This window comes from Erythrolamprus reginae, chromosome 3 (genome assembly GCF_031021105.1).
Source record: "Erythrolamprus reginae isolate rEryReg1 chromosome 3, rEryReg1.hap1, whole genome shotgun sequence".
Classification (NCBI taxonomy): Eukaryota; Metazoa; Chordata; class Lepidosauria; order Squamata; family Dipsadidae; genus Erythrolamprus; species Erythrolamprus reginae.
The window spans coordinates 90,265,807-90,278,807 of record NC_091952.1 but is presented as its reverse complement, the minus strand read 5'-3'; the positions used below and the strand labels follow the sequence as shown (position 1 = coordinate 90,278,807).

Genomic DNA, 13,001 nt, shown 5'->3' with positions numbered 1-13,001 from the left:
AAGGTGGGGGGAAGAGGAGGGAGGACCAGGGAATCACTGTTACTTTCTAAATAATAATAATAATAATAATAATAATAATAATAATAATAATAATAATAATAATTTATTGGATTTGTATGCCGCCCCTCTCCGTAGACTCGGGGCGGCTAACAACAATGATAAAAACAGCATGTAACAATCCAATAATAAAACACAAAAAAACCCCCTTATTATAAAACCAAACATACAAACAAACATATCATGCATAACTTGTAATGGCCTAGGAGGGGAGGAATATCTCAACTCCCCCATGCCTGGCGGTATAAGTGAGTCTTGAGTAGTTTACGAAAGACAGGGAGGGTGGGGGCAATTCTAATCTCCGGGGGGAGTTGGTTCCAGAGGGCTGGGGCCGCCACAGAGAAGGCTCTTCCCCTGGGGCCCGCCAACCGACATTGTTTAGTCGACGGGACCCGGAGAAGGCCAACTCTGTGGGACCTTATCGGTCGCTGGGATTCGTGCGGTAGCAGGCGGTTCTGGAGGTAATCTGGTACACTGCCATGTAGGAATGGAATATCTTCAGAAAAACTATCAAAATAATATAAATTTAAACGTGGTTTTCTTCTTTTCCAGACTGTCATTATAGGATCCTATCTCGTTGCACACGGATTCTTCAGTGTCTATGCAATGTGTGTTGACACACTTTTCCTCTGTTTTTGTAAGTCATCAGACTTTTGTCATTTATTTCCTCTTTCAGTAATGCTCAGATAAAGGGCTGGTCATTCAACTTCCTAACAGAATCCATGAACATGTTGGAGGGATCTGTTTCTTGCTTCTCTTGTTACAGTTTACTCAGCTGAAATTTTTATTGCATGGGCAATCACATGTCAGATGTGATTTCATTAGTCAGCTAGTGAACTATTACTAAAAGCTAATTACCACGATGGCTTTTTTGAGAAACTGCTCCATAATAATTACTAACTACTAAGTATTTTATAGCTTCATTTTGTCCAGCAGCATTTTAGTAGATGAGTGTTATGTGTTCTTGCGAATAACATCCTTGCTGTTTTAATCATGACAGCCGTGTTGGTTGAACTTAAAGTAACACGTTTCCTCTTCTGCAACCAGGTTGGCTTTAAAAGAGCTGGAATATATTTTACTTGGGAGCATGAATTAGTAACTGTTCCCACATTAGTCTGTGATCTGTATGCAAGTAGGTTTAGCCATCCATATGAAATTATAAAGATGACAAATGTCTTTGAGCATCTTAGTCATGGAAATCCCACTTGCTACTGAGAAAGCACTAAAGACAGAACTTTGGAAAAATGATCCATAGCTCAATAAATAATTACAATCCCCAACTTCCTCTCTCTCCATCTTTTGGTTGAGAAACAAAAAGATTTGGTTGGTCCATCAATCACTTGCAAACGTGACCTTTATGTGACTAATACAGTAATACCTCATGATACGAACTTAATTGGTGCAAGGAGGAGGTTCGTAAGATGAAAGGTTCGTAAGACGGAACATTGTTTCCCATAGGAAACAATGTAAAGTCAATTAATCTGTGCAACCAAAAAACCCCCCGCAAAAAACCGGCTTTCGGCGAATGCTGGGAAGCCGCGCGGCTGTTTTAAAAGGTGACAGCCGGCCTGGGGGGCTTCCCAGCACCCCCCGAACCCCGAACCTGGGTTCGGGGGGTGCTGGGAAGCCCCCCCAGGCTGGCTGCGACCTTTTAAAAGAGCCGCACCGCTTCCCAGCTGTCTCCTGAAGCCGAACGCGGAAGTTTGTACGTGCGTCTTCTCTGATTTTCTCCCTCCCTCCTGGCCTCCCTCCTCCTCCTCCTCCTGTATTCCGCCTCCCTCCCAGCCTCCGGGCCACATTCTTTGCACCGCCGGCCGGCTGTTATCTTCTAAAGAAGCAAGAAGAGGAGGAGGAGCTGGGCGCCTTCTTCCACCACCACCAGCGCCCAGCTCCTCCTCCTCTTCTTGCTTTTTTAGAAGATGACAGCCAACTGGCAGCGCGGAGGCTGGGGATGGTGTGCGTGTGTGGAAAGGGTCAGCGGGAGAACTGGGGGGAGCCGTGGCCACTGCCCCGTGGAAGGGACCCGGCTGGGAAGCTCCCGAAGGTGTGGGCTGGGGTCTTTCCGGGAGTGCAAGCAGCAGGCGTGGGCTGGGGTCCCCCCAGTTCTCCCACGGACCTCTTCCACACATGCGATCTTCCGGGATGGCGAGGCTCAGTGACGGAAGGCAGCCGCCTGGCCCGGGAGGCACGGCTTGATCCGCTGAGCCTGGCCGGCCTGAAAGATCGCAGCCCGTGTTGCCTGCGGCGTCGAGGGAAACCGAGCCAGGAGCCGCGGTGATGCTGCTCTCGGCTTGGCCTCCCTCGCCACCGCAGGCAACACGGGTTCCGATTTTCCGGGCCGGCCAGGCTCAGCGGATCAAGCCGCGCCTCCCGGATCAAGCCGCGCCTCCCGTCACTGAGCCTCGCCGGCCTGGAAAATCGCAGCCTGTGTTGCCTGCGGCAGCGAGGAAAACCAAGCCAGGAGCCGCGGTGATGCTGCTCTCGGCTTGGCTTCCCTCGCTGCTGCAGGCAACAGGGGCTGCGATTTTCCGGGCCGGGAGGCGCGGCTTGATCCACTGAGCCTGGCTGGCCCGAAAGATCGCAACGCACGTTGCCTGCGGCGGCGAGGGAAGCCAAGCCAAGAGCAGCATCACCGCTGATGTTCCCCGCTGCGTCGGGCGCCGCCAGCCCCGAGTCGGATGCACCCTCGCCGCCGCACCCAGCCGCTGCCCGCCCCGTCCTAGCCTGAGCTGGGCCCGCTCGGTCACGCCTCGCCCGCCGCCCGCCCGATCCTGCGCCTCCTGCTTCCCCCCCCCAAGCCAAAAATACAAAGGCGGTCTGCCGCCGCCCGCGGAGCAATGGGAAGCTGCTCCGCCCTGCCTGTCATGCGGCGGCAGACCGTCTTTGTGTTTTTTGTGTTTTTCGCTGAGGGGGGAGCAGGAGGACCTTCCTGACTCCCTTCCCCAGCGCCGGACGTCCTGCCTTCCCTCCCAGCCAAAAACCCAAAGCGGCCTCCCGAACGTTTTCCGTCTTACCAACCTGCCGCCGCCGCCGAGAAGCCCCGCAGCCCGGCTGTCACCTTTTAAAACAGCCGGGTGGCTTCCCAGCAGCCTCCCGAAGCCGAACGCCAAACCCGAACTTCCGGGTTCAGCTTCGGGAGGCTGCTGGGAAGCCCCCCAGCTGTTTTAAAAGGTGACAGCCGGGCTGCGGGGCTTCCCAGCAGCCTCCGGAATGCCAAACCCGGAAGTCGCCCCGAGTCTTCGGAGAGGGGCGGCATACAAATCCAAGTAATAAATAATAAATAAGTTCGGGTTTGGCATTTGTAAGACGAAAAACGTTCATAAGAAGAGGCAAAAATTTTCTGAACCCCGGGTTCGTATCACGGGTTGTTCGTAAGACGAGGGGTTCATATCTTGAGGTACCACTGTACTTGCATGGGAACTGTGTCCGTAGTTTTCCATGTTACTAGAATCCATTTTATTCCAAAAGAATCATTCAACTGTCAACATACCATCTTATAATTGCAGTTGATTTACTATTAAGCTCCCCCCACAGCACAGCCCCCTCCCCTGCCCAGGAATACTGTGGAATTACAGCATTGGGGTTCTGTGCTTTCATCACTAATTTCATCAGTTAATTAGATAACTTCAAAGTTAACCTGACGCATGGGCAAAAAATATGGATCACAGCATGGCTTAATGCAACTTAGCTATGACCTGTATAGTATCGACCTGAAATTGCACATATGAATGCTTTTGTGATATTCTGCAATGGCATCACACACTGAAATTCAGCTCTACCATTGTAGGAATTCTAATGATTCTTCCCTTCTCTTTCTTCTGAATTTCTCGTTTGTTTTGGTTTGACTGCATGTCTGCTCTTTGCTTTGGCTCTTTCTGACTACTTTCTACTCAGGCGAAGACTTGGAAAGAAATGACGGATCTACAGCAAAACCTTACTACATGTCAGCTAGTCTGCACCGGATTTTGGGGAAGAAGGAACTGAGTCCCAAAAAGTTAATGGGATGATGCTCAAATATATAACAATAAGGAGGGGGGGGGGAGAAAGATTTTAAAAGCAGGATGCGTATAATTTAGACAAAATATTTTTTTTAAAGTATGACGCTTCTGGTTAATAAATAATTTCTGTTGCTTTGTACGATCTAAAAATAAGCAAACAGGCAACATTTTCAAGATGTCTTTTAACCGCTGTGAAATAAGGTCACATCATAGTTTTATAGAGTGCCTATGGGAAACATGTAAATGTGAAGCTTCTTTTTTTTAACCTTTAGCTCTTAGTGTTTTAATAACTTTTCTAACCTGAGATTTTGCTGTCTGAGATGACAGCCGTTTTGATAACTTTTTTTATAGGTGTATATTTGTAAAGGATATTCAGGCAATTTTTCAAAGTACTACAATGTATCCTAATTAGCCATAAACATATCAAGATTATCAGTAATCAGCAGGTGGTCCTAAATTTGTAATGACGGTGCTATAGCTGTATTTTTACTGTATGGGCTGATTGACAGCTACTTAAACTGTGACTTAAGTATACTAATGGTTCCCTGGGAAGAAGGGCACATTGCTAATTCAGTTGCCTCCTAAAAGTTGAAAGGGAGATAAATTGGGATCCTGCTGATTTATTTCTCTCTCTCTCTCAAAAAAGGTAAAGATTCTTCAATTTTTTTAAAAAAAATAGAATGTTATGCCAATATCTATTATTCATTTTTAAAAAAATATTAATCATGCAGTAGCCCCTGTTCGCCACCAGATGCAATATTTATCAGTGCAGTTGCAAAATATCAATAATAATGGTTAAGAGTGCCATGATTTTATATGTGCTATGTAAACATTTTTTTTCTAAACAAATATCCATAAAATAAAATCCAATATAGTTTTTCCCCCTACGGAAGAAGTCCTTGTAAATAAGCTTGCTCTTTCCTCATTTGGTCTTCTAGAGATTTGTTGGAACTTCTGTTCCAGCCCTGCCCACCAGTTCAACCCTTCTTCAGTGTATCTTTGGAAGACACTAGGTTGAAGAAGGTTGATCTGATCTGAAACTCAGTTCATTTGCTTTTTGTTATAAATTTTCTTCCTTCTTCTACTTGACAAAGACAAAGAATTAAAGATTACTTGCCTTTTAGGTCCCCCCTTTGCATTATTTATATGAACATGGGATCATTTTTCATTCAGGGAGGAAAGAAATGAGAGAGAGATATAATATAAATGAATATTCCTTATAGCTGAAGTTAAAAAGAACCCTGGTCTTGAGTCTCATAGAAAAAGTCTTAACGAGTAAATATTAAAAAAATAGTATTCTGCATCATAAAATAGAAGTCACCTTGAAGAAAATGCAATTTTCTTATTCATAACTACAATTCAAAATGCAATTACATTCTTAATCCCATTTTATATTAGTAAAAGCTGGGGAGACAACATTTTCTAAATAGAGTTTCTTTGCATTCATGGGGTTTATTTAGGGGTGGCCTCATATAAACTTTTATTTCTGTTAAACATTAAAACAATGGGTAGTCTTAGTTATGCTGTTGCTCCTGGATCACAAGAGGCTTTTGAAATAAGGCACACTATATTGAAAACACGAATCATTAATTCTATTATCCCCTCATGAAATTATCCTCTGTCATTAATACAAGGGTGATTGGCCTCAGTTTTGATTGAAGCTTGTGTCCAGATTTATGTTGGTAATTCTACTTTTTTCTCTAACTTATTGCACAAATGCCAAGCTTATTATTCTAAAATTGGACCCTCCGAAATTCATTCAACTAAGCCCTAGTTTTACATTAAGCTGGACTTGGTTTTAAGATAATTGGGGAGTTCAATCAATATTAATTGGACTAATATAGAATCTTAGGTGTTTTGTTTCTGTTGCAAAGAAGAAGCTTTTCCTAGAAGTTCATTCTGTTAAAAGGAGCGACTTATTTCTCGATGAGAATTTTTTTTTTTTGAGAAAGGTGCTTACATCATTTGTATTCCGAAACACCTGAGAGAGTTATCAGTCTGGGATAAATTATATGTGTGTGTGTGTGTGTGTGTGTGTGTGTGTGTGTGTGTGTGTATATATATATATATATATATATATATATATATATATATATATATATATATATATATATTTTCGTAAATTTTCACGGGTATATGTATGTAGATTGTTCTGAGTTACACAGGGCAAAACCCGAACTCAGAACAATCTACATATATATATATATATATATATATATATATATATATATATATATATATATATATGTTAAATGTTTATAGCTGGAACACATACAAAATATAGTTTGTCGGCTATAAATATATTACTGCCTTGCAGTGGCCCTAGGCTGGGCCTATAGGCAAAAAAAAAAAAAAAAAAAAAAAAGGAGCTGTGACGTTCCTTAAAAATATACCAGGGTCATATATATATATGCACTCAGCTGAATGCCCATTGCAGTGAGTAGATATACTTTTTCACCAAAACCAATGTAATCCATCCAGATTAGCACATAATTAGCTTTCCTGGAGGAGGGAATATTTTGCTAATTATACCTACTTCAGCAAAATCTCTTCTAGAAGGTTGAGAAACTTTTGGGGACAACAGGACTGATGCAGGAGGAACCAGGACCCGGTTAGAGTTATTTGCCCTTCTCTCAGCAGAAGCCTCCAAAGGAGTCTGCCTATCCCAATGGAATGGCCCTTTCCATTTAGAGGAAGGCAATTTCTTCCCTTCAGTGCTACTAAAAGGGACAGCAAATTAGTTTCCCTGCATGCAAATATACAAATCAAAATGAATAGAGCCTCTTAACTACAGTAATGGTAGCTTCTGCTCTGGTAATCTTACACTAATAACCAGATAATACAAAACTTTCGCCAGACTAATCCTCGAATACAGCTCATCTGTCTGGAACCCACACCACATTTTGGACATAAACTCTCTAGAAAATGTCCAGAGATACTTTACCAGAAGAGTCCTCCACTCCTCCACTCACAACAGTATACCCTACACAACTAGACTTAGGTTTAGAAAGTTTAGAACTACGTCGCCTTAAACATGACCTAAGCATAGCCAATAAAATCATCTGCTACAACGTCCTTCCTGTCAATGACTACTTCACCTTCAACCACAAGAACACACAAGCACACAACAGATACAAATTTAAAGTAAACCGTTCTAAACTCAACTGCAGGAAATATGACTTTAGTAACTGAGTAGTTGATGCATGGAACTCTCTACCTGACTCTGTAGAATCATCACCTAACTCCCAAAACCTTTCCCTTAGACTATCCACTGTTGACCTCTCCCAATTCCTAAGAGGTCAGTAAGGGGCGTGCATAAGTGCAACAGCGTGCCTTCCATTCCCTGTCCTAATGTTTCTCTCTTACTAATATGATGTATATAAGGATTATTATATCTTTGTATACCACCAATATGTACTTGACAAAACAAACAAACAAATAATAAAATAAGCAGTTAGCAGACATCTATTGGTAATGTCTTTAGCATGTCTTTACCCATGGATAACTGTAGAGCAGATTGAATCATATGTAATTCATCATTTTAAAAAAATGTTTTCCCATTGTAATGCCTATTCAACCTTAGATTATGGCCACATATGAACCCAGCTAGCATGGTGTCCACATAATGTTAATATCTTGGGATATATAGTAGGCAGAATCATTGACTTAGTCCTTGCTAAACATATCCTTGCATATTAAATTTTAGATTTAATCTTCAATATTTTCAACTGAAATAAATAGATGATATTTTAGATATCTTTAGGAATTGTTAGACACTGGATTGTTTCTAGATAATTAGAACTGATTTTAACTATTAGAACAGGATTGACATCTGGAAAATGTATGTTGTTATCATACTGATTAAAACAGGGGCTTAGCAATCAATCCAAAGAAGCTAACACATAAAAGAGGAAAAAGAAACTAAGAATTTGCCAAAGAAGTCACAAAATTACTTTTTTTCCACATGCAATCTTTATTCTGGCCTAGTTTTTATTTAACAAACCATGGTTAAAATAAACTATGATTTAATATGTGTGAGCACAGCCGATAGGCTGTACTTAAATAAATAAACCCAGTCAGAAATAAAATGGAGAAATGCCCTTAAGGGAAACATTCTAGAGTCGTTTTGTTAACTAAACACCTGGGGGAGGGGATGTGAAAATGCTAAGCAATAGCACTGAAATTTGGCTGCCATTCAGCCAATTTGAAATGTTCAATAATGGCAAAGTGTACATCTGATAGGCAAAATTCCTGAATATCTTTCTCAGAAATGAATGAGCATTAATGTGCAAACTAAGTAATAATTTATTTTTGAAAGGCAAATAGCTTTGAACTTTGACTGGTGTGTTTCTTAATCCTTAGAGCAAACCCTGCCGGTTTGTTATAGTGTCCATTTTATGCATACAGTGCTTTAACATAAAGCTAAAGCTTGATCAAATGAACTTCCTTGCTTTCGAGAAGTCATAATGTACTAGAGAAATCATTTCTTGATGAGATGATAACTTTGAAATAGGCTTGGATTCTGCACTCCTTCGAGTCAAGAGCCAAGGCTAAGGCTTCTTGATGGAACTGGTGCAGCATCTAGCCCATCTGATTCTAAAGGGCTGATTATATTATTGCACCAGTGTTTACATTATTATTAATGCCAAATCATCCCATGTGTAATATATATATACATATATATATATCTATATCTCGCCAGGCGTTTTCTGTTGTGCACAAAACAGCCAGCAGATGGAAGTATTGGATTGGTTTCATTTTTTGCTTTCTGCCTTTCTTCCTCCTAGTGGGAGATTTAGAAAGTCAGAATGGTTCTACCAAAAGACCTTATTACATGAGTAAATCTCTGCTGAAGATACTCAACAAGCATAACATGCAAAGCAAAAGACATTAGAGAAGGTGGACTATCCTGACCACGCCATTGCATTGGGTCTGGTGCATTGTTTCTGCAATACGTTGTCAGCTTTTCCTTGTGCAAGTTTTATACCAAAGCTATTGTACCCCGTGAAACCATCCAAATTTGTCGTGATACCAATCTTTAAAATTCCAGGGACAGAGGAAACATGAGAGATTTCTTCTTTTTTCCCCCAATTGCTCTCTCTCTCTTGATTTCTCTTTAATTACTGTGTCTTGGATATTAAAATGTTGGCTGTTGTTTATTTTTCTTCTTTTAAAAAAGAGGTATGACATGTTTTACTGTTAAAATTTTTGTCCTAGGTGAGTAAACAGATTTTTCAAAACAATGTTAAGAGTTTCCAAGGAAAAAAACCTGTAAATGTCCTTTTTCAATATATATGGGTCAAATAATATGTAAATGTCTCTTGACTGCATTTCAAGTTTTGTCCCTTTCCTAGGCTGTACAGCTGTGTTCTCCAATACAAAGTGCCTTACTGGCTATTGGTATCAACTAGTTTATGTTCCCAAGTTTACAAGCATCATGTGAACCATTAATCTACTATTGCTTGAAACAAAAACTCTCTTTCGATTTACTTGAAAGTATTGGTACAAGTTTAGTTGTTTTATGTAGTTGTAATGGATTAGAAAATCTGTATTTTCCCACCTCCATCTGCTCTAAAAGTAAAGCAGTGGGCAATATAACCTTTAGGTTTTTCTGCTTAGTTTTATCCAGTTTGATTTATAACTCAGGTTACTGAGTCTCTGCTGACTTTCCACTTCAACATGTGCTGCAACCCACATATAAACCTGTTTTCTGGGGAAATTTATTCAACTTCCTCTATCCAGGAAATCAAAAATAGGTGTGCTAACTTTTCAGCCAGATGTTTTATCTATCATCTGAGCCACCACAATTAACAGTAAATATTTATTGCCCATTTAAGAAATACTATTACATGGGTGTTAATTTTAGAAAGTCTTTCGTGCAAAAGAAAAGTAGGTTAAATTTTAAAAAAAAATAAAGAAAGAAAAACTTCCAGAGCAATGCCCAGAGTCGATCCCACTTTCCCTCAATCTATCATGGCATCAACTCCAAGCTAAACTAATCCAGCTTCTCCCATCCCATGTCACAAAACCGAATCTACAGTGGTATACGTACATGTCAGAAGCCACATGACAGAAAGAACAGATCAAGATTTTTTTAAAAAAACTGAAATATTAACTACTGATGAATATTGCCTGTAAATAAAGGTATAAAGGTAGTCCTCGACTTACCATCATTCATTTAGTGACTGTTTGAAGTTACAGCGCTCAAAATAGTGACCTGTGACCGGTTTTCACACAACCACTGCAGAATTTATAAAGGTTGTGGTGTCCCAGGATCCAAGTGATCACCATTTGTGACCTTCCTAGCCTGCTTCCAACAAGTAAAGTCAATGGGGGAAGCCAAACTTACTTTATACTTAACCACACAATTGACTTCACAACTGCAGTGATTCACTTAACAACTATAGCATGAAGGTCATGAAATGAAATAATTCAGTTAACAACTGCGTAGCTTAATATCAGAAATGTTGAACTCAATTGTAGTCATAAACCGAGGACTATCTGTATAATTGAATATGGAAAACAAAAAAACATTTCCTTCCTCCCTCCCTCCCTTCTTTCATTTCTCCCTCCCTTCCATCCTTCTGTTAATCCTTCTTCCATCCATCCTTCTATCCTTCCTTCCCTCCATCATTCATCCTTCTATCCATCCATCCATCTATCCTTTGATCCATCAATCTTTCCTTCCTTCCTTCCTCCCTCCCTCCCTTCTCTCAGCAAAAGCAGAAACATATAAAGGATATCAAGTGAGGGAAATGGGTAGATGTGCAAGAAAGTGCGAAGGGAAGCATTTAGAAATTACACAAAAGGCTGCAAACTCATTAGGCAACTCTTTCCTCATTCCAAGTTATTCAAAGTGCTTGTGCTTTTCTGTAGCCATGTTTGCAGCCCTTTGCAACTCCCTGCCCATTTCTTTGCTTTATTAGCCAACCTAGGAAGAACCTTGCTCCCTTTACAGATTTGAAGGAGCATGCAACAGCTGCTCCAGATACAGCCACAGGGATCAGCTGTGAAGTTGGCAGTCCTACAGACAAGCTCCCATGTGAACGCTGGGAGGAAAAAGAAATATTTTTCTTGTTTCGCCTTGTATGTACGATGCCTGTAGATATCTCAGCTTTCAGAGCTGATGAAAACCATGCCGGTGGTGGGGGTGCTTTGTAAAACAGGCTCCGAGACTGCGGTTTGAGCAGAGTAGGACTGCGCCCTCAGCATTCGTGTGCACGCTCAGATTACCCTTCTGTTGGTTGTCTGCAAATGCACACTTCATTATTAGCCTGGAGACATCCCCCCCGAAAGTATAAAACAGATGGATGCAAAACTCTGCTGCAGTGCTATTTTGGCCATCTCACTGAGCATTCCCAGTGAGAAATCGTTTCAAAGAATGGAAGCTTGGAAAAGTATTTTGCAAAGTAGTCCTCTGAACCCTATGGCCATTTAGTAATCATTATTCTGAAATCACACCAACAAATGTTACACTAGCAGTAGTATTTGTGCCTGGATAGCACTGCTACTTAGCCACACGTAGCATGGGTATATCCTTTTAGTTTTGCATGTGCCCTTGCTTTCGCCAAGACAATTAGAGCCCCTATTGATTTCATTCCTGATGCATAAATACAGTACTTACAATACTAACAAAACTTACAATATTGCAGGTTTTAAAAAAGTATTTCTTAGGTCTAACATGCAACATCTTAGAGTGTAAACCTTGCATATTTGCTCAGAAGTAAATCCCACTGAATTAAATGAAACTTTTTTCCTACACTTATCCCATACTCTTCTCAGTATAATATTAGATATCAAATTTATTTGGTAGCAAATCCCATTGCTTATGACTATCTGTGCCTAGATTCGTGGAATTAAGGGTAAATTCTGGCTTTATTAAAATTAGAAGTACTCATCATTGCCCCTGGAACCGAGATGTATTTTTAGAGCCAATTATACGACATCTTGTACTTCCATGCACTAATTAGCTGAGTCAGAATCACTTCATCATTAATTATTCTATAATTTAGAGTCCTGCTTTATAAAGTACAAGAAACTGGAACAAGGAGATACATATAGTACACTGGTGTAAAGTATTTATTGCTTTGTTAACAGGTGTTAAAAGGCTATTTCATTTATAAAATCCATCTACAGATGTTATTTTAAAGGATGACTTTTAATTTTCTAACTTTAGATACAATCTATTATTCCCCTTCTAAAATGGTAATTAACATTTATAGTTCATGGTAATGAAAGAGAAACTTAATAGCTTCTTAGTTTCTGAGATGTATATTTAATACTTTCTTAAACAATCATTAATGCAGCCCGTGATAAAAGGTACATCACCATTTCAAATATGTACTCGTAATTTGCATGGTAACAAATGAAGGACTTATTTTCTGTTTCTCCGCTGATCACATTTCTACTTCAAATGTGATTTTTAGAGACTGTTTTTGTGCCCAAACCAAATTAACTTGAGCACATGGTCATCTAAACTTTAAAATCTATTTGCTTCTGCTGTGCAGAAATTTTAGAAACATATTGTTGAAAATATCTTTGCAGAACTTAATATTTAACACAAGTTGTTACTTATTGTTTAACAGCTAAGATTTGTTCTAATAAAGGTTTAGATATAAAATGATGACTGTTTTTTTTCTTCCTCTCTGAGTGTAATAGACTCAAATGATATGTGTGTTTCTTCCTTACAGAGCCTTTCAGTACTTCACTATTCCATAAAATCTATTCGATTAGTTTAATTCATGTTTACTTAGCAGCAATTCCCATTGGTTTAATAAGGACTTCCTGCCTAATACCATGTGAGGTATCCTGTCATGTGTCATTCAAATGTAATTCCTTATCAGTCTAGATAAGGTGTCAGAAAAAAAGACAGAGAACATGTGCGTGATATCTTATTTTACTTGTCCTAAATGAACAAGTATTTAAATGATTCTTCACATAGTAATC

The 13,001-nt window shown here is 40.1% G+C and overlaps 1 protein-coding gene across 1 annotated transcript in view; it reads left to right on the top strand.

The window, feature by feature from the left end:
• Positions 1-12,675, top strand: part of SLC44A5 (solute carrier family 44 member 5) — a 205,924-nt gene extending 193,249 nt beyond the window's left edge. Inside the window, exons 21-22 of the mRNA XM_070746178.1 lie at positions 610-694; positions 8,843-12,675. Of these exons, the coding sequence (XP_070602279.1) occupies positions 610-694; positions 8,843-8,949 (192 nt within the window). The 3' untranslated portion in view covers positions 8,950-12,675. The remainder of the gene's footprint in view (positions 1-609; positions 695-8,842) is intronic.
• The last annotated feature ends 326 nt before the right edge of the window (positions 12,676-13,001 follow it).